Here is a 22395-nt window from a genome sequence, read left to right as displayed (position 1 = left end):
AGTCTCTTGCTTGGTAATGTATTTGCTATGTGTAGCATTTCTAACGTAAACCTTTTGCTATAATTTGTCTCCTGCTCTGTGAGCATACTAGAGCTATAATTTTGCAAAAGGTTTACGTTAGAAATGCTACACATAGCAAATACATCACCAAGCAAGAGACTAAATTACAAAACGGACACAGAAAATTGCTCACATATTTATAGACACTTACTTGACTCACAAAAGAACAAAAAAAAAAAAAAAAAATTAGTTCTGAACTGCATGGCGAATTAACAAGTGTCGTGTATCGGACAAGATAATTAATGTATGTATGTATGGAAAAATTGTATTCAGTTTTATATGTGAATATTTGTTTGTTATTGTTATAGCCCCTGAAGACGATCTCCGAAGGAGATTGAAATATATTGGGAAATATTTAAAAAAGTGTTTTATTACATTGGACCTTGAGCCGGCAAAAATCACAGTTTGATTAATAATTATTATCTGTCAAAATTCAATACGACTACACAAATACATAAATTTAGTTATAGCTTTTTGGCGTAGCTTTCGACGGCGTATCTTTCAAAAAAGGTGCAACTAAATTTAAGTATCCACTTAATTTTTTATAGTCAATGACACTGTAAAAATTTATAATTGCTAGGTTCTCTTTAAATTTTAGTTACATAATCACGAAAAGTGCATTAAACTTTCTGTCAATTTAATGATTAATGGATTTGAAATATGTGTGTTAGTTCACTTGAGTTTCCGGCTCTGTTACAAAAACTTACATTGTGGGCATTGCACGACTTAAGTTTCGTCTTAGCCTAGGCTCTGCCATTACCGCTTATGTGCTGAGTATTATATTTTGAAAAATCAAAGAAACGCTAGAACTCTCAAACTTTTCACTTCGGAGCAATAAAAACGTCTATACCTTTTTCGTAATATATACGCACTAAATAACAGCAAAATTAGTTAACAGCTTTCGACCCACACAAAAAAATCATAAATTTAAATTTTGCAATTTTTTTACAATTTACTATGCATGTACATATGTACATTAAACCGTATACAAAAACATGGAAGCTTTTTTCTGGTCCCTCTTGTTATTTTTAAAATCAATAATTTTTATGTTGAGTTATGAAACAAGTTTGCGACTAATTTCACATCGATATCGGCAAATTTCGATGTTGCGGTATTCTTTATGTGTATTTAATTAGCGAGACATGCTCTGTTACGGTCTGCTGTGATGGTCTACGGTTACGGTCCACTTGGGAGCGTTTTCGTGCGAACACACCTAGTGACTGGGATGGGGCGAAAGTTGCGATACAAAAGTATCGAAAAACAAGAAACAAAGACCGGCGATCACTAGCGAAAATTGCCATGAGTTTCCGGCATGAAAAGTAAAAAGAACGTGAAAAAATTTTAGAAACGACAGAAGGCAAAGTTAGCCATGCGTTTCCGGGTTTAAAAAAAAACTAAATAGACAAAGAAACATTAAATTATAAAGAGAAAAGCGGCATTCACTGAAAAAAGAAGAGAAGTGACACATAAGCCGACAGCAGTGAAAAACCACCAATACGGAATTGTAAAAGTGCTCCTATTAATTGCACACTGCTTGCCGTTTAACTGAGTCCCACCTACTTATCAACCAACTACCCGGTCAGCATATTGGCAAAATAATTTTTGTGAATATTTTTGTCGCATTCTAATTGTGGCGCAGCTTAACTAGTATTGAACAGTTTGGAATCTTCCGCTTTTGCAATTTCCTGCGGACCAAAAAGAACATTTAACGAATCTTGCTGATACGACAGCATCGACAAGTCCGAATTCAACTAACCATTTTTATGATAGTACCAGCACAAGCGAAATTGCTAGAAGACTCTTAAACCAACACCTCCGCCTCCAGGGCCAGAAGTACGCTGCAGCGTAATACAACGAACGCCAAATTAGCACCAAGTCATCCATGTCGTAAAAAAATCAACACGAAGTTTTATTGCCACCAGGTTCACTCGATCACCTCGGACCAGAGCGCAACAACCACCAACAGTACCAACACAGCGCGCCCAAGACCGCGCACCACAACCAACAACAGCGTCAACTTCAGCAGCAAAATCAACATCACCAGTAACCACGCCGGCAGAGGCCCACGGTACGTACTCTGGCGGCTATGTAAGTATCAGCCATGTATAGACTTAAAATTAATTACCCTACAAAAAAATTTGGTCATAAAACTTACTCACGCCCATGCAAATGTGACTATGAATATAACCTATGACTGTAAAATGACTAGTCAAAAGACGTGGAATGACGAGAGCGTTTTTTGCAGGGTAGTTAAAGAAACTTCTAAGTAATACTTAGAGGGTTTTATACAGTCCGGTTGAACTATTTAACAAGGGTCGATTTTTTCGTCAAATGGTATTATTGAATACTCGAAATTGTTAGCTATACAACAAGGAGCATACATTTCCTTTTTTTATTTTAATGATATTTTTTCTTGCTTCAAAATGATTGAAGTTAGCTCGATAAGTTTTTAGTCATAAGAAAAGCGGTCTGTATCATTTGAAAAGTTTTAGCGTTCCATTTTTGGAGCTCAACCATAAATTTATAGAAAAAATTTTTTGCGACAGCAGCCATTCTTCGATTATGCACAAATTGGCAAAAGGATTTTAATTTTTTTTCTTATATCATACAAAGGCAATATATATATATATATATATATATATATATATATCTATATATATATATATATATATATATATATATATACATATGAATCCCTATTTCGGGCAATATCTTTCGAACAACAAGACGAAAGTAATATACGTGCACGTAATACATATTGCTATCGCAATGTCATCCTTATTGCTTTTGTAACCCCTTTTCGTAGTACATATTACATATTAGTATCATTATACTATGCGTATTATACCAAATTGATATTTTGTTACACTCAAAATTAAGTTCTACTACGACCACATAACAAAATTTTGTAAGAGAGCCCCAAATATCGAAATTTGTATCCAAACTTTATAGTCTTAAAATATGTTTTGTGAATGTGAATGAAAAAGAAGAAAATTCAACCAAATTCTTACTTTGTAGGTAGTATATTTATAATACATAAGTACATTTAATTATATATTTTTTCTCACACATAGCGTTTATAACGATTATCAAAAAAAAAGGGGAGACATAAATAATTGTATAATTTGAAATATTACGAGCAAAAGTAAGAGAAAAGAAAAGAACCCCCAACAGAACAAGCTTAGCCAGACTTAAGTATTCATATTAGATTTCGTTTCGATTTCGGCCCAATAAAGTGTGAACTGTTGGATCATTTTGTTTTTCTCTCACTTTATACACTACACACACTTACATACATTTTCATAGTGTAAATAGCTATTCGTGGTTCAACAATGCTGTAGCCCTGGTTAAGAAACCTGCACTATCTTATTTTTTTTTGTAGCATACATACGTTAATAGAAATGTGTATTGAATAAAATTTGTAAATAAAATGGGAATGCTGGCGTTCTGGCTCATTTAGAAGGCACATAGGGTTTACAGGTAAGGGGCCACCGAAATATAGGTGCGTCGGTGGCCATGGTTTTTGAGGGTGGGAAAAGCACCGGGCGTCGTAACACCACCCGCAACGCCCCCTATATATATTCGGCCCTTTTATTTGTATTTTTATTTTTCAGCCGTTTTGTTATTTTGATTTGAACTTGTGGTAACCAGTCGTTTCCGGTTCGGTTAGTTTTTTTTGAACAGTTTTTTTTTTTAATTTACGGTTTTCTTTTGAAATTTAAAATGTTTGAGTGTTAACGGTCTGTCCGTGGCATCCGGTTCAACCGCATGTCGTTTCATTTTGAAGTTATAAGCGTTTTGAGTCGATCTCTGTGCTTCTGTCGGTTTTTTATTTTGAATTTTACAGCTTTTAGTTTTGATAGGCATGATATGACATTTTTTTCTGATTATGGCGCAGGAACAGTAAGGTTGGCAAGGACCCGCCCCAGCCGACAATGACTAGCCACTGTGCACCACCACATCATGCCGACCGCCTTCCTTACTGCTTCCACCATAGATGCGTTTCCATAACAGATGGCGCCCAACGCGATTTGGTGCCCGAGGCGCTGTCGCGCTGTTCATTTTGGTCAACTTGTGAAGTTGACCATCCCATCAGTCCGAGGTGTGCAGCCGCAGGAGCAGCCACCTGCGTTGCGGTGGGATGGTTGGACGGATCAAGTTGTCCAGAATGATCATCGATGACAGTTGCTGAGGGCGCCATAACAGATGGCGCCCAACGTGGCACCTGAGGCGCTGGCCGCGAGGGTCAGTCGGGTCAACCCGTGAAGTTGACCATCCCACCAGTCCGAGTGAGCAGCCACAGGAGCTGCCACCTACGTTGCGGTGGGATGGTTGAACGGATCAGGTTGTCCGGGCTGGTCATCGTGGGCAGTGGCCGAAGGAGCCACGAGACTTAACGTCAGTCCTCCGGATTTTTGTATTCACCCGATGAGGCAGTGCTGAACGGACTTTATTTTTTTTTTTTGTAGTTGGGATTTTAGTTTGCCGGATGTTGTCCGTAGTCGGCTTAGGTAAAATATGTGTCAGCTAATTGGGATTTTGAGTTTTTTTTTGTAATGTTTAAATTTTTTTTATATAACTTTTTCTTTGCCGAATTTGTGTTGTCTGGTGTGAGTATGTGAGCGAATGGTAGGACCCCAGCTCAGCCCACGTCTCAGGTGGTACCGCAGAATACCACCTGGATTGTGACGGGTTGAGCTGGGATTCAAAGTGTCACCCTTCCCTGTCCCACCAGTCTGGGGAGCGGCCCTTGAAGCCGCTCCACCCATAGCGGCGGAGGCAGGAGGGGTGTCCCGGGTGAATGAACGGAAGGCCTCAACACCCCCAGCCAGTCCCACTAGCGAGTCCGTGAGACCGCCTCTGCGTTGCGGCTGGGTGTGTCGGGATCAACCTGTGTGTATAGGAAATTGACCCTAGTGGCCCCAACCAGTCCCAGAGGCAGGTCCTTGAGACCCCCTCATGCGTTGCGGTTGGGAGCACTAGGGACAAGAATGAATGAGTTTGTGTTTTTTCTTCTTTTTTTCTGTAGCCCGAGTGCCTTCGGGGAATGGGATGTCAGCGTTCCCATTGACTACCCAAATATTTTTTTTGGCCTTCTGTTGGGGCGATAACCACTAGCCTTTCGGAGTTTGAACGAGTTCTCCTTTATCAAAATGTCTACCCAAATATTTTTTTTGGCCTTCTATGGGGGAGATAACACTAGCCTTTCGGAGTTTGGACGAGTTCTCCATATCAAAATGTCTACACCTTTTTTTTGTATTGCCTTTCTGTGGGGGAAATAACCACTAGAAATCATCTTTCGGTGTTTTGACGAGTTCTCCATAACAAATGTCTAATTGCCGCAAAGCCCTTTTAAACTATGAAACAAAATTAATTCCCAACTTGACTTAACCTTTTTTTGATGGACCTATGTTGCCAGGCTAGCTTCGTATTAGGACTTTGAGACTCTTATCTCAGGGGTGAGTCGTGCCCCACGTTGATTGGCATCGGAGGCCCCTGGCAGTGGCTTCTCACAGCGGATCCGGTTTCCTGTTCGCTTCATCGTCAGGTCTTCAAAGCGAAGCAGGTTTGTTACGGTCTGCTAGGATGGTCTACGGTTACGGTCCACTTGGGAGCGTTTTCGTGCGAACACACCTAGTGACTGGGGATGGGGCGAAAGTTGCGATACAAAAGTATCGAAAAACAAGAAAGAAAGACCGGCGATCACTAGTGAAAATTGCCATGAGTTTCCGGCATGAAAAGTAAACGTGAAAAAATTTTAGAAACGACAGAAGGCAAAGTTAGCCATGCGTTTCCGGGTTAAAAAAAAACTAAATAGACAAAGAAACATTAAATTATAAAGAGAAAAGCGGCATTCACTGAAAAAAAAGAAGAAAAGCGACACATAAGCCGACAGCAGTGAAAAACCACCAATACGGAATTGTAAAAGTGCTCCTATTAATTGCACACTGCTTGCCGTTTAACTGAGTCCCACCTACTTATCAACCAACTACCCGGTCAGCACATTGGCAAAATAATTTTTGTGAATATTATTGTCGCCTTCTAATTGTGGCGCAGCTTAACTAGTATTGAACAGTTTGGAATCTTCCGCTTTTGCAATTTCCTGCGGACCAAAAAGAACATTTAAGAAACATTTAACAAATCTTGCTGATACGACAGCATCGACAAGTCCGAACTAACCATTTTTATGATAGTACCAGCACAAGCGAAATTGCTAGAAGACTCTTAAACCAACACCTCCGCCTCCAGGGCCAGCAGTACGCTGCAGCGTAATACCACGAACGCCAAATTAGCACCAAGTCATCCATGTCGTACAAAAATCAACACGAAATTTTATTGCCACCAGGTTCACTCGATCACCTCGGACCAGAGCGCAACAACCACCAACAGTACCAACACAGCGCGCCCAAGACCGCGCACCACAACCAACAACAGCGTCAACTTCAGCAGCAAAATCAACATCACCAGTAACCACGCCGGCAGAGGCCCACGGTACGTACTCTGGCGGCCATGTAAGTATCAGCCATGTATAGACTTCCCTTCAAAAAACGCGAGTACTCTATAAATAATGTAAGGAATACTCCTTTGGGAGTATAGGACTGCTTCAAATCTAATCTGTTACATACAAAAAATGTGCTCCAATTAACATTGCGATGTCCTAGGAGAGGAGTAAGTGATCCCACTCTCGCTTTGTTTGTGAGTATTCCATAGAGTACATACGTAAGAGTACTTTCCAAATTACTTTCACTGTAGTACTCCATGGAGCACCCACAGAGGATCATATGCCAAAGTACTAAAGAGGAATTGTGTCGGAAAGAATTATCGAAGTGAATTTAATTTAAAATGAAAGTAAATGAAGAGGGGCAATACAACTTTTATATTTTATACTACGAATATTCTTATGTTATTTAGCATTTGCGTGAATAAAGAAACTAATATAATACGCATACGCACGTGAATAAAGAAACTAATATAATATGTATACATAAAACCAGTGTTTTATCAGAGTTGCGAAAGTAAAATTTTATTATATATAAGTATACCGAAATAATCAGGTTGAAGAGCTGAGTTGATTTAGCCATGTCCGTCTGTCCGTCTGTCTGTTTGTATGCAAACTAGTCCCTCAATTTTTGAGATATCTTGATAAAATTGGTGAGCGGGTGTATTTGAGTGTCCGATTAGAAATTTTTCGGAACCGAACGGATCGAACCACTATAGCATATATCCTCCATACAACCGATTTTTCAGAAAAAGAGGATTTTTGTAATATCTTACCCAATTTAACAGATTGAAGCTTCAAACTTCACCATATACTTCCGTATATTGCACATATTGTTGCCTGAAAAAATTTATGAGATCGGTCGTATATATAGTATATATCCCCACAACCGATTGTTCAGATAAGGAACTTTTCGTAATTACTGCCCTATTTTAAGAGCTAGAGGCTTCAAATTTCAACGAATGCTTACGTATATAGCACATATTGTTGTCTAAAAAAATCATACAGGTCGGTGGTATATATAGTATATATATGGTGGTATATATAGTATAGTATATATAGTATATATATATATATTTTCGCAAATTTTAGCCCCATTTTAACAGTTAGAAGCTTCAAATTTCACCGAATACTTACGTATATAGCATATATTGTTGTCTGAAAAAATCATAGAGATCGGTTGTATATATAGTATATATCTCATACAACCGATTGTTCATATAAGAAACTTTTCGCAATTTCTACCCCATTTTAACAGCTATAAGCTTCAAATTTCACCGATTGCTTACATATATAGCATATATTGTTGTCTGAAAAAATCATAGAGATCGGTTGTATATATAGTATATATCTCATACAACCGATTGTTCAGATAAGAAACTTCGCAATTTCTACCCCATTTTAACAGCTATAAGCTTCAAATTTCACTGATTGCTTACGTATATAGCATATATTGTTTTCTGAAAAAATCATAGAGATCGGTTGAATATATAGTATATATCTCATACAACCGATTGTTCAGATAAGAAATTTTTCGCAATTTCTACCCCATTTTAACAACTATAAGCTTCAAATTTCACCGATTGCTTACGTATATAGTATGTATTGTTGTTTAAGTTTGATCTTCTTCGCCTGGAAATAATATAAAATAAATGTTTAGTATGTTAAAAAAATAGTTTTTGTTCGCTGGTGCTATTTATTCTTCACTCACAGATGCAACATTTTAGTGAGCACGCAGCCGCAATTGTCCCGAAAATCCAGAGCCGTAATAAAATCCTCAAATCCCTTGCTGGCAGTACCTGGGGAAAAGATAAAGAAACGCTCATTACTACATACAAAGCAATTGGCCAGCAGTTTACGTGCTACGCCTCACCCATATGGTCGGCAAGCCTAAAAATGACTCCACTGGAAGAAGCTACAGGCCTGCCAAAATACTTTTCTCAGAATCGCCACGGGCTGCCTTCTTTTGTCCCCGGAACACCATCTACATAATGAGGCGAGAATATTCCCCATCAGGGAGAGAAATGAGATGCTAACCAAACAGTTCCTGTTGAATACCCAGAAACCTGAGCATCCCAACAGACATCTGATTGATGAGCCAACACCGCCTAGGGGCTTAAGGAGTCATCTCCGTAAGCATTTTGAGGAAATACGGCACCTGAGAACTCAGCCGTATGAATGAGGGTTATTAAAAGCGTTGGTTCCAAGAGGGGAGAAGAAGACGGGGCGGTTGCTGATGCTCGGCATTGCTACCAACTCAACTACGGAGATTGTAGTCATGAGTGGAAGCGGCCGTATGAGCTGGTGGCGCCGTGGGGCGTGGCTTGTTGAGCAGCAGAGCTGCTGAAAGGTAGTGAGGGGTGCTGAGGCGTAGACTACGGGGCGCCCTTAGGGTTCGATACCTTCCCGGAGCAGGAGTATGGCGCAGTCCCGCTGCAGGTAACAGTCTAGTTGAGGGGTCGACCGCTAATACGCGTCCAAAAATATCGAGAGGTGTCAAACGACGCGTCTTGACATCAGTATTAATAATCCGAAGGCCGAAAGTAAGAATTTTAACTCGTTCGAAAGATATTAACGAAAAACAGAAATATTTCCCGCGGGTCCCTCCGAAACCAGGGGTGGGATCCATCGTATTTTTGCGCAGAACACCTCTCTGTATTGGCGGCCTTCGGCCGCGCTTATAAAAAATTACCCTGGGTGGGTCCAACACCGGTTTGTAGACCAAAACTATATCCGCGCAAAACACTTATGTTCACAACTTTTTTTTGTGGGTACACAACGTTACAACAACCACATGAAAATCGCCCACTTCAACTGCAAATATCTCAGAACTGAGATACAATTTTTATTTTCCGCCCTCGGATTATTATTTTCGAGATTATTCGCATCTTTTGATACCTCTCTCGATATTTTTGGTAGCGTATTAGCAGTCGACCCCTCAACTAAACTTTAACCCCGCTGCAAAGATCTGCTGGGAGGACGCAACAAATTAAATGGGATTAGACTGAAATGAAGCCGGACAGCACCGGCTGCCTTGGGAAGCGTTTATAAATAAATATAGAGATATTGTTTTCCAATTGCTATTCACGCATATTCACCTGGGGAATTGATTTTAACATGGGTGCAGTCCATTGCCCCAATTACACGCGGAAAATTTGCCCTTTCTTTAAAAGCAGCCTGTGTTTCCAAGCGCTCCTGTTTCGTTTGAGGAAATTTCACAAAATCTGGTTGCAAGGATACTAGATGGTAGGAAACTAGCGTAATTGCACGTGAGGCACTTGTTTTTGAAACTCCGGAAAGGGCTGCCACAATTTGCTAAAAAGATCCTGGAGCATAGAACCGGAGTGCGATGAAAAATATTTGGTGTGGCTGCATTGCGTTGTTGCTGTAAACGGAGAAGTAATTTAGGGCAACATTTATAAAATATGATGTAAACTTACCGAGCTTCAAGATAAATTTTGTCTTTCATTAAAGAAAAAACCAACCAAGCAGCACCTTTGCACATAAGAAATCGTTCGCGAAAGTCAACATCGTTATAATAATGAAACAAGTCAGGACGCTCTTTAATTTTTCTTTTTCGTCGAAGCACGATTACCTGCAGAGCTTCAAAATCGCAATCACTTTCACCAGAAGCTCGAAGATCCATTAATTTTTTTACAAATTTTCCACCGAGAATACAAATAAGCCTCTTCAGAGAAATTACAGATGTCAACAATAGCGGGGTTGCTATATTTGCATAATGAAATAAGTATAAATAGTGCCATTTAATTCAACTCAAAATTTGTACTACAGCAACACTGTTGAAAGTCGAGAATAAGCCAGCTAACAGGTAGGCTAATTTGCGACTTAGCTAAGCTTTGGTGGTGAAACAGAAAAATTAAAAAATATGACTTAACTAAGTTAAGTCGAGTTGGTGAAACCGGGCCTATATATTTGTAATCCTACTTGTGTGGAATACTTATATTCTTTATGATTTGTCCATGGAACTTTATCACTAATATTACATTACCTTCCGATATTAAAAAAGGTGAGAGTTGAACATGATCGACCAAGCAGGAAACTCGTGGAACCAAACGCGGGGCTGCAAAATTTCAAAGATCATTTTCCGCAGGTATTACAACCTCAGACTTACAAAGTTACTCTTGTTATAAAAGGTATGTTAGTCCTTTTGACACGTAGGAAATAGTAGCTGATAGCAGTATCGTTCTAATGAGTCATCGAGCTCTGGATCACGATCAAATCTCATTGGAACCATAAGGATCAGTACTATGAGAGTTAACAGCACTCAACGAATGTGTACACATAATAGGGTGCCTGTTATTGTCAACTTTTTTCCCGAATCGCTCCATAAAATTTTACTTAAAAAGTTAAAACAAATTATCAAACTAATAACTAGTATTATTAGTTCTTTAAATCATGCCACAAATGCTACATATTTTCCATTCAAAATTGTATGGGATTTTGCACTTAAAGAAAAGCTAATGATTAACAAAATGTTCGGCAGTTAAAAAACGTCCAAAAATGTCGGGAGAGGTTCCAAAAAAATGTTTTGCTAAATAACTTTCGTCCCAAGGCTGATATAAAAAATGTCACTTCTGTCAAGAGCTTTGTGCAAAAAGCATTTGCACATTATGTTGCGGTTCTTGTATTTTGCATATAAAAAATATATAGTCTTTCTGCAATGATTTAAAATGAATGTAATGTAATTATTTTATGGCCTTAATAATTAGTTTTCAGACTTAAAGTTTAAATTTGCGGGCTTTCGAGTGGAAAAAATATGTTAAATGTCGGATGCCCTAGTGCATATGACTATAGGTGCACTTAATCATATCGCTCATTTACTTCAATAGTGTCATAACTCAAAAAAAACAATTTTCCAGGAGAGCCATTCAAAGATTTTAACTGCCATATGTTGCGCATATAAAGGCATATTTTCATTTGTATAGCACGTGGTGTATTTGTAACGGATCACATAGATTTTTTTATACAACATAAATCATGTTATTGGTTACGTTTATATGTTATTAACTCAAAAGTCATGGGCGCATAATCATAGTCAAAATAAAATAGGTTTTAACTTTAGTTGCAGCTTTTTGACATATTTTTCTATCAGCTATCTGTCAAAAAAGCTGCAACTAAATGTTTTTTGAGTTATGACACTATTGAAGTAAATGAGCGATATTAGCATGCTACCAAAAACAGAGGGAATGGTGTCAAAAATTTTCCACAAAAAACCAAATCACCAGAGCCACCCTGTTGATTCCAAACTGATCCAGATAGATATCACGATCACAGCGTTGTTGTTGCATTTGAATGTTAAATTTCTATCCGTATCAATCAAACCACATAAAGCTGGAGTCATTGGTGCCGTATGTCGTATCGCTGTATCCGTATCCCTAACGCAATCAGCTGTTTATCGTTACGACGGTAAACCAAAAACCAATGGGTTGGCTACGATACGGTTACGACTTTAGCGGCACCAATAATCGATTGCTTTGATTTCCATAAGGTTGGTCGAATCAGCTGTTATAAGGTTACCGATACGGTTACCGATAAATCACCAATGTCTCCAGCTTAAGGATACAGCGATACGACATACGGCACCAATGACTCCGGCTATATTCATATTCATTTTTAAAATTTAGTTAATAGAGATATTATGAGCAGCCCGTTAAGCAAACATTTTAAAGCGCCAATTAATGGTGACTTATAACCATAAAACCATAATCAGATAAAACAGCTGATCGAACCTACCTTATGGAAATCAATGTAATCGATTAATGGTGCCATACTATAACGCTAACGCCATAACCATACCATAGCCAATCAATTGGTTTTTGGTTTCTAACCAAACCTAAAAACATTTGAGTTGGTGAATTTAATAACTTTTTGTAGAGTATATTCATTGTTTTGGATACGTTATGACTAAGAGACTTATTTTTTGTGGAATATGTTTGTAATTTTTTGCGTTTTTTCCATTTTTATGAAATTTTCACGATTTTTAGGTTAATACGCCAATTACACGGCTCAAGTATCCTTGTGCCAATTACCAATTTGCACAAGGATTTGCCCGGTGTGTGCACTGGTTGCGCTATTTGCGCAGATAACTGCGCTAAAATCAAAACGATTTTGATATTTACGCATGCCTGCAAATATTGCACATGCTTTTTTCTCCGTGTGTGGTGAATCTTACACAGTTTACCTGTGGTTCCTGATAATATAACATCAGTAGTTATTGCTTAAAAATGTTAGTATCGAAGGCGCAAGGACCATCTCTAGCTTGTAACATGAATTCACATAAATTCAATAATAAATAATAATTTTTTATACAATTAGAACACATGTTTCATTTGTTGCGCTAGTTGAAAAATGAATATTGCGCAGTGCTGCAATGAGTTGAGCTGGTCTTACAATTAAAATATATTTTTTATAAATACAATGGAAAATAAACGCTTCTGTGCGAGTTTTTCGACTTATACCGTGAATTACCAGCACTGTGGAAAATAGTGATTTTTTATACAATTAGTACTTTTTTTATACAATTAAAATACATGTTTAATTTGTTGCGCTACTTTAATAATGAATATTGCGCAGTGTTTTTGAGCCGTGTATGTCAAAATTTTCATTTGCACAAATTTCCTCGTTTTATATTTGCGCATGGTTTTTGTGTCATGTATGGGCCGTATAAGGCACCATTAGTCGATCATATTGGAGATGGTTATGGATATGGGAATGGTTACGACTATGGCGTTAGGTTAAGGATGTTTAATTCGTCCTTAAAATATGTAGATAATGCAATATACCAGTCTTATATAAAAATGTTTGGAAAACACCATTGAGCAAAAATTTCAAATAATCGAACGGCGATTAAACAGGTGATCCAGACTGTTTACTTTTGTGAACTTGTTTTACCAACTTTCGCCACTTGTATGAGTTCACAATGATTGACACTAACGAAACAAGAGAGATTAGAGAGAGAGATAGATTTAGGTTTATCAAAATGCTACAAACGATATACATATAAAATCAATAATTTCGTGAATTCCAACAGGGACTGCTGAACTTGCACATTGGAAAAAAATTGCTGCCACGAAGGCTAAACTTACTACTCTATCGGAGCTCGATAGTTGGGTGCTCCGAAAAATTTAGGATACAAAATAATTTTTTCTGAGGGTCAAGCAACGATTAAAGCCCTGCAAAGAGTAACACTTAAAAAAAATAGTTGTCGCACATTAGCTTGTGACGATATATAAAATGTAAAGAAGCAAACCGTCGGGTGAACTGGGCCCATACGCTGTGAAAGCAATATCACATCGTTATACAGAGTAGAAAGAAGATCTATGGCAAACATTTTGTTTTTAATACGGTCTAATGTGGATATTTATTTTTTATTTGCCTATTATATATCTGTAAGTAGTCAAACTTTTTTTATGCACCATGTTGGGCTTAAATTTCATCTTTAGTTCCTACAGAGAAATAAAGGTGCTCCACCATATTTACTATATTTTTTTTCGGAGGATTTGTATGTCTGATTCTTTAGTTTATAATGCCATCATTTGGATGCTTTGACTTTAAATTAGCTTACAAGTGTTAATTAAATTTACTAATAAATAATAAGTAACATCTGAGTGATGGTCACCTAATTTAACAAATTTGCACGTATCTACTCCATTTACGAAAATACTAATAAACTTAATTTGAAAAATCGTTAAACTTGTTCCTTCCATTTTCTTTTTTTTTTGTTTTACTTCGTTTTAGTTTCGTTTCATGTTTGTCCGCGAATTTCAGTACAAAATTGAATGAAGAGCATGCCTTAGAAACTTGAGAGTCCTTGCAATCCACTTTAAAGTAACTTTGCGTCGAGCTAGAATCCTGGAACAAACTTCAGAACACGATCAAAATTTAATATGAGAGGACAATTTTTTGCTAGGTGGCTCAGGGATCGTGACATTTAAAAAAATTTCCAAAATTTGCGAATATTGCTTTCGAATTTTAAGTAACTTTCCAATAACCTAGAGACATGAAACTTTAAACATAATGTAGGGTCATAGTAAGTTGTAACTTCCCTTAGAGCTAGAGTTTTGAAACTTGGAACACATATCATAACCCGGTAATAATGCAGCATGAAACGAAAATAAATACTTCGTGCGATATACCTCCGAGTAGATTAGGGTCGTAGTTGTCTTTCAAATTACGTCGTGCTTTCAAGCTTTAAGGAACTTCTCCTACGCCTAGATACATGAAAATTTGAACAATGTTGAAACGATTCAGATTTTTAACGTTTAGGTAATAAAAGAAATAATACTATTTAATTTTTCAACAGAAACGAAGTCCCATCGTTGATTTTGAACTAAGGCATCAAGTTCTGAGGACCCCGATCCTGAGTCCCGGGCCTCCCAACTAATTTGGCCATCCCCAAATTTTTGAAAATCCCGGAATTTCGGGATCTCGTATTGAATATAAATCCTGAAATCCTCTTCCTGGTAGAGTGCAGCCTTCTTCAGATTCTGGAAACTTCAATCATCCGATTTCAAAGGAAACATACATTTGTCTGAATGTTTTTTGTTGAAATCATTGTGAATCCATACAAGTGAAAATCGTTCTGTTCCTCCATTGCCATACCTGCCTCTCAAGTAATAGCTGACAAGGAGAATGGCTATCGCGAATGGCCAGAGAATGGGGGAAAGGTTTGTTTTCTGCTCGTGGTTATTAAATCGAACTGCCATGAATTGCCCATTTGCTTTTCTTTTAAATGTGTATACTGAAAACCAGACTACATATTAATATTCATTTCTTAAATCTAGTTAATAGATAAAATCTGAACAGCCAATTAAGCAAACATTTTAAAATATGTAAATAATGCAATAAACCAGCCCTCTACAAAAATGTTTGAAAAACATTATTGAGCGAATAATTTAAGTAATCGAACAGCGATTGAGCAGGTGATCGAGGCTGTTTACTATTGTGAATGATTTTTTTCAATATTCGCCACTTGTATCTATTCACAATGGTTGAGATACTCAGATTCACAAATCACACACACAAGATTACGCATGTAAACAAAAGATCAGCTGTTTTTTATGGGCAATTTTTACGCCATTTTCCTATAGCTCTTGTTTTCTCTCTCTTTCTTTCATTCGCTGAAGCAGTGTAACGTAGATGCGCAGAACGAAGCAATTTTGAACTCGTGAATGCGCAATCTTCTGTGTTTTATTTGTGACTCAGATTTGTATACGTTACATCATGATAAAAACACTCACAAGGTATAACCGTTTCTGATATTATTGACCATTGTGAATTCCTACAAGTGGCGAATGTTTGATAAAAACGTTCGCAATAGTAAATCGCTGTTCGATTACTTAAATCATTTGCTCAATAGTCCTTTTCAAAATTTTTGTAGACGACTGGTACATTGCATTTTTTACATATTTTAAAATGTTCGCTTAACTGGCTGCTCACATTTAATTTAATTAAATTTTAGAAATTAATGATAATATCTACAGTTGAATTCAGTAAGCGGTCTCTAGTCACTATTAGAAACTATTTGGGGTGAAAATCACTTTTGAGACAATTTGCCATTCTGTAAGCTGTCTCGCGTCTCCAGCCTCATAAAAGAAATCACTAATTTGTGAGCTGGGCCGGGGCAGATCACAAACATGAAAATTTCAGAAAAAGTATGAAAATTATTTGCAAAAACGCTTTAAATGTGTTGTTTTAATCCTCAAATTAAAATAAGCATAGACAAAATTAAACAAACGGGAAATTAATTGAAAAAAACATTGAGCTGTGGCGACGCTGAGATTCGAACCTACACACTCTGGGATTTTCTATACAAAATTGTGAACGGCGTCTTCGCAAGCTCAGCCACAATACCACCCAAACTTATGTTGACAAAATGCGATGCTATATTATTTGTTCAATGTATGAGTAAATTGTCTTTTTGGTGAATTTCGTCGTTTCAAATCCCAATGTTCCGGGATTGCAAAAGACCTTCGGGACTAAATGCCTTATTTTGAACACATGAGCAGCATTAGCAAGTAGCTACCCCGTCAGACACTCGCGCACAAACAACACATGATTACCTTGAAAACTCTCACACCATTGTCTCCACTAGCTTGTATGGCATGCATATACATACGAATGCTGTTCGACCCCCCAGCGGGTTGGGGTGCTTCGAATATACCCGCGGCAGGTACGCGTGTCGTAAGAGGCGACTTAAGCTGGAGTCATTGGTGCCGTATGTCGTATCGCTGTATCCGTATCCCTAACGTAATCAGCTGTTTATCGTTACGACGGTAAACCAAAACCCAATTGGTTGGCTACGATACGGTTACGACCTTAGCGGCACCAATAATCGATTGCATTGATTTTCATAAGTTTGGTATAATCAGCTGTTAAAAGGTTACCGATAGGGTTACCGATAAAGCACCAATGTCTCCAGCTTAAAGCTGGAGTCATTGGTGCCGTTTGTCGTATCGCTGTAGTTGTATCCCTAACGTAATCAGCTGTTTATCGTTACGACGGTAACCAAAACCCAATTGGTTGGCTACGATACGGTTACGACCTTAGCGGCACCAATAATCGATTGCATTGATTCTCATAAGATTGGTCGAATCAGCTGTTATAAGGTTACCGATACGGTTACCGATAAAGCACCAATGTCTCCAGCTTAAAATACCAAACTGATTCAAGAGGTTGTGTAGCGCAAACCTTCCAAGGGGTTGCCAACGCAAATTTTAGCTTCTCCAATCCTCAACTACCCGTGGCGAATCCTGTTTCTTTAGCAGGCGAGGCTCTGGCGTTCCCGAGATGGTCGGGCTAGTACCTTAATGGGGCCCAACACCTTCGGGGATGGTCCTTATCGCTACAACAACAACAACGCTGTTCTGTTGTAACAACAGCAACAAACAGATTTATTATTATTATCATTAGCCGTGTTTTTTAACACGCGCATATACGTTTCGTTTTCGCGTGTAAAAAAACGCCTATCTTCGCTTAGATAATGCTTAGGAGACCCATCTAGCGGCTGTGATTAAACAACTAGCTACAGCAACAGAGTGTACCGAAAAGCGGAGACGCAACGCTCTGATGGCCATAGGGTATAACATATAGCTGAATCAGTTGCGATGAATTGTGGACACACATAGAATACATAGAATTAGTGTAGAGGGTGAAACAAAGACACATATTTCAGTTACATCTGAGTATAATGCGTATTGAAATTTAGTAGGACAAAATTTATGCGCAGCAATTTCAGAGGTGTATTTATAGTTTGTCGCTTAGCAGTCAATATAAAGTTTAAGCGTAAACGGATATACGCGTGTTAAAAAACACGGCTATTATTTCGTTGAATCATTTTGTTTTCAACGTTAACGATTGAATTTCGTTAATTTAGTTCTTAAGCGAAAAGAAATTATTTTGATACGTTTTTTTGCGCTTTAATGAAATAAAATAGATTTGAATAGTTTGTTAAGCATCTCTGTCGTAGTTACGTTACAATTGTTTTTTCGACAACATTTACGAAGCCATTTTGACGTAAATCTCTTTTAGAGAAATATGTTTTTAACTTGCATGGCAAATGTCAGCTGTTCATTTCACGTGCCGATTCTTCTATTCGGCGGCAACACGGTTTCAATATACAGGTAAACATAAGTAATAAAATAAAATAAACAATGAAACTAAATTTAAGCTGTCGTGTAGTTCCACAGTTGTGTCTTCAAAAATCCACATCGCATTTCCACATAAGAATGAGCTCCAGAAACGAGACAACCGTAACTGCAAATGAAGCCAAACGCCTTCGTAGCGATCCGCCTGTGATTGGCACGCACAGTGGAACGTTCCATTGCGATGAAGTATTGGCATGTTTTATGCTCAAACAGTTGCCGGAATATAAGAATGCAAGTATCTTTAGAAGCCGAGATGATAAATTATTGCACGAAAAATGTGATATAATAGTTGATGTTGGTGCAGAGTTTAATCATGACAAAAAATTTTATGACCATCATCAAAGAAGCTTCCAGGAGACATTAAGCTCGTTGCGGCCGGAATTAGGTGATGAATTCAAAATAAGGTAAATATTGTATTGAATGAGAGATTTTTCTTCCCACGTGATGATCTTTGTACTTGAACGCTGTGAAAGAACCAAAGGGCTGCTGGTTAAGTTTGTTTAAGCAATTTGTGAAGCGCTTGATTGTATCTTGCGGTCTTGGCTCTTTTACAGCATGCAGCGCATAGCGTCATTAAGCACGGTTATCTTGTTATTGTAGCGATAAGGATACCTCGCGAGTTTTATCGATGTTGATGATCCTATGCTGGATTTTGTTGTTGTTTTAGCGATAAGGACACTCCCCGAAGGCCTTCGGGAGTGTTATTGATGTTGATGGTCCTTTTCTGGATGCAGATCCGATACTTTCCGGTTACAAGCGCCATACAGGTACCAACCCGACCATCTGGGAAACGATTTAGTATGACCACATGGAACTTTCCAGGTTATCTCGAAGCAAATTGGAGTTCTTTTCGTTCCAATCAAATGGGGTTATCCTACAAATGGCTTGCAAGACTGCTTTAATGGGAATCGGTTAGCATTTCCCTAATAGGCATTAATATATTCAAGCAGACTGACGGGCTTAGAATTTTCCTCCGATAAGGCATGCCAGTTTTCAAAGGTGACAAAAATCTACATAACCTAAGTTTTGAGTATGGCGGGATAGCCTAGAAAGTGCAATGTGGTTGGTGTTGTAGCAATGTGGTCATATTAAATGGTTCCCGAAATGGTAGGGCTAATACCTGCATAGTGCTTGTTACCGTCAAAAGCCATCAACATCGATAACACTCCGAAATCCCCCCAGCGGGTTAGGGGATCAGAATATACCCGCGGTAGGTATGCCTGCCGTAAGAACCGACTAAAATACCAGATTCAAGGGGATGTGTAGCGCAACCCTTCAGGTTGCCAGCGCAATATATAGCTTCTCCAAACCCAATTGTCAACCTCACCTATCCGCGCCGAATACTGTTTCACTAACAGACGAGGCTATTGCGACCCCAAGCTCCTCATGGAACTTGGGGGTGGGGAGGGAGGGATGGCCTGTAGGTTTAATGTGGCCATATAAATCGTTCCCGAGATGGTCGGGCTGGCACCTTAATGGTGCTGTGTTACCGGAGCGTATCGGATCTTTATCCGGCAAAGGACCATCACATCGATAACACTCCCCAAAGCCTTCAGGGAGCAACCTTATCGCTACAACAACAACAACAACACTCCGAAACCTTCAGGAAGTGTCTTTATCGCCACACTGCGATTATTAAAATATAATTTATTTCTTTATAGGCTCAGCAGTGCTGGTCTAATTTATGCATACTACGGCGAGCGGGTGATAGAAAATATTCTCAAAAAATATGAAAAGCCAGAATTATCTGCCGAAAACTTAAGATTAAGCTACATACAAATATATAGAAATTTCATTAGCGAAGTGGATGCTATCGATAATGGTATCCCAATGTATGAGAATGTAGGCGAACCGTTATATAAAATTTCAACAAATCTATCACCACGTGTACACCGTTTAAATCCTTCATGGGAAGATGAACAAGGCAGTGAAATTGAACAAAAACGTTTTGAGCGGGCACTAGATTTGGTGGGTACAGAGTTTGTAAATAATGTTTTAGATATGGCCTGCTCATGGGTTAAAGCACGTGAATATGTTCGAGAAGCTTTGGAACAAGCTAAAAGTGTTTACAAGACTGGAGAAATTTTAATACTCAATCGTTTCTGTCCATGGAAAGCACATTTAGCCGATTTAGAGAAAGAATATAATGTTGAAGGTATACCAAAATTGGTACTATTTTCAGAGAAGGAAGTAAGTTGGCGCGTTGCAGGTGTACCCGTGTCACCCACAAGTTATTTGGGACGCAAATTTTTACCAACACCTTGGCGTGGTTTACGTGATGAAGAATTGTCGAAAAAAGCAAATATACCCGATTTGATTTTTGTTCATACAACTGGATTTATAGGTGGTGCTAAAACAAAAGAATCAGCTTTGAAGATGGCTATTGCTAGCGTGGAATGGCAGGATAATGATGAATTGAATGCTAGCACATAAGAACAAAATTTAATAAAATGGTATTAGCATTTTTTGAAAAATCTATCTATATTTTATCTTGCACCAATAGATAGCTATGCGTGCTAAGTGTTTGATGTAGTTTTGGTATTGAATACACCTTATAAATTTAAATACCTTTTTTTTGTAGTTTGAAGGAATTCGAGAATAATACAAACAAAATTTAAAAAAGAAGTCCAGACCTAGAATTGGTATAATACTTTTCGAAAGATCTTCGGCTCACATGAGATATTTCATTTTGGTTCTTCTTTTCGAGTTATTCTTACATTAAAGCGGAAAAATCACGTTTTTGGACTTAATCCAAATAATTTTGTCACGAAAACTAATTTCATTAAAAATTTACACATACCGTTTGAAAGCGCAGTAACTTCCCTCGCAAACCCCGTTACATTTTTCCCAATTATTATAAGTTGATATATGCACGCAACATCAAAATTTTAGAAACAGGTTTTCTCAATTACAAGAAAATTTGTCTAAGTGGGCCCTCGGCAATGTTTGGCAAGCACTCCGTGTGTATTTCTGCCATGAAAATCTCTTAGCGAAAACTCCTCTGCCATTGCAGATGCCGTTCGGAGTCGGCATAAAACAAGTATGTCCCGTCCCGCCAATTTGTAGGAAAAATTAAAAGTAACACGACGCGAATTGGAGGAGGAGCTCGGCCTTAAATCTCTGCGCAGGTGTTCGCGCCTTACATATATTTATTACATGTTTTTGTACACTAAATCCATCAAACAAAAGCAATATTGCAAATTAACAGTTACTTTGTACTTCTGTTTTTATTAATGGAATTACATATTTATATCAATGACAGGTAAAGAAATTTTATTATTTTATTCGTTGCTGTGCGAACTTTTCTGGAGAGACCCGACATCAAAGTTGTCAGGGCGTGGGTCGTCCCCGCGTTGGGCTTCATGCAGACCTTGGCCCGCTCGGATGTATAGAGCCTCATATGTTAGGGTGGAGTACGCTGTTAAAACAGCAATATTGAAATACATTTTTTTTTGCTCGTTCAAAATATATGAACAAAAAAACCGAAAAGTTACCAGCGGGTCCCGCCTAAACCGGGGGTGGTATCCACAGCATGGTTGCACAGAACACCATTCTGCATTGGTGGCCGTCGGCCGCGCTTATAAAACAGCACCCTGGGTAGGTCCAACACCGGTTTGGAGACCAAAACTATATCCACGCAAAGCACTTATGTTCACAGTTTTTTTGTTGGGTATTGCACAACAGAACAACAATCACCTGAAAATCACCAACTTACACTGCAAATATCTCCGGATAGAGATACAATTCTTATTTTCCGCCTTCGGAACATTGTTTTCGACGCGTCTTGGACACCTCTCGCGACAGGTTGTGGGTAGCAGTCGATCCCTCAACTACAATTTATCATAAATAAAATTTATAAAATTGTGTTTACCAAAAAGGTAAACACGAGAAACGTCAAATGAAAATGTCGCAAAAAAAAAAACACCATGGTGAACTCACGTAAGTTCACAATTGATGAAAAAAGCTTTAGGTTGAAGATTGCCAGATTGACGTGCATGATATGTTGAGAATAAGGACAGGGATAGATATAGGGTGGTTATGATTGCAATAGACAAAAGAAAGACCGTGGGAAACGGCATAAGGAAACGGTTCTTTTCAGCGGTTCGGATAGTATAAAAGGGGGTAACTGAAGGTGAACAAGAGGAAAGTAAAATATAGCAGCATATCGGG

The 22395-nt window shown here is 38.3% G+C and overlaps 2 protein-coding genes and 1 long non-coding RNA gene across 4 annotated transcripts in view; 1 reads left to right on the top strand and 2 right to left on the bottom strand.

The window, feature by feature from the left end:
* Positions 1-909, bottom strand: part of LOC137251578 (solute carrier family 2, facilitated glucose transporter member 8) — a 112734-nt gene extending 111825 nt beyond the window's left edge. Inside the window, exon 1 of the mRNA XM_067786377.1 lies at positions 768-909. Within this exon, the coding sequence (XP_067642478.1) occupies positions 768-817 (50 nt within the window). The 5' untranslated portion in view covers positions 818-909. The remainder of the gene's footprint in view (positions 1-767) is intronic.
* Positions 1-20699, top strand: part of LOC137251676 (MYG1 protein) — a 139169-nt gene extending 118470 nt beyond the window's left edge. The window contains exons 2-4 of one of the 2 annotated variants that reach the window (XM_067786428.1): positions 18110-18201; positions 18260-18629; positions 19887-20699. In XM_067786428.1, coding sequence (XP_067642529.1) covers positions 18138-18201; positions 18260-18629; positions 19887-20658 — 1206 coding nt within the window. In that variant the 5' untranslated portion in view covers positions 18110-18137 and the 3' untranslated portion in view covers positions 20659-20699. Of the gene's footprint in view, positions 1-18044; positions 18202-18259; positions 18630-19886 lie in introns of those variants that run through there. The other variant, XM_067786420.1, reaches the window with a different exon arrangement.
* Positions 8267-10459, bottom strand: LOC137246514 (uncharacterized). Its single transcript, XR_010951722.1, has 3 exons — positions 10000-10459; positions 9658-9944; positions 8267-8358 (listed from the first exon to the last, which is right to left on the bottom strand). It is a non-coding gene; the product is annotated as an uncharacterized lncRNA (long non-coding RNA).
* Positions 20700-22395: the final 1696 nt, after the last annotated feature.

Source organism: Eurosta solidaginis, chromosome 1 (assembly GCF_040869045.1).
Source record: "Eurosta solidaginis isolate ZX-2024a chromosome 1, ASM4086904v1, whole genome shotgun sequence".
Lineage (NCBI taxonomy): Eukaryota > Metazoa > Arthropoda > Insecta > Diptera > Tephritidae > Eurosta > Eurosta solidaginis.
Note: the sequence above shows the minus strand (reverse complement) of the source record. Positions and strands in the feature narration are given on the sequence as shown.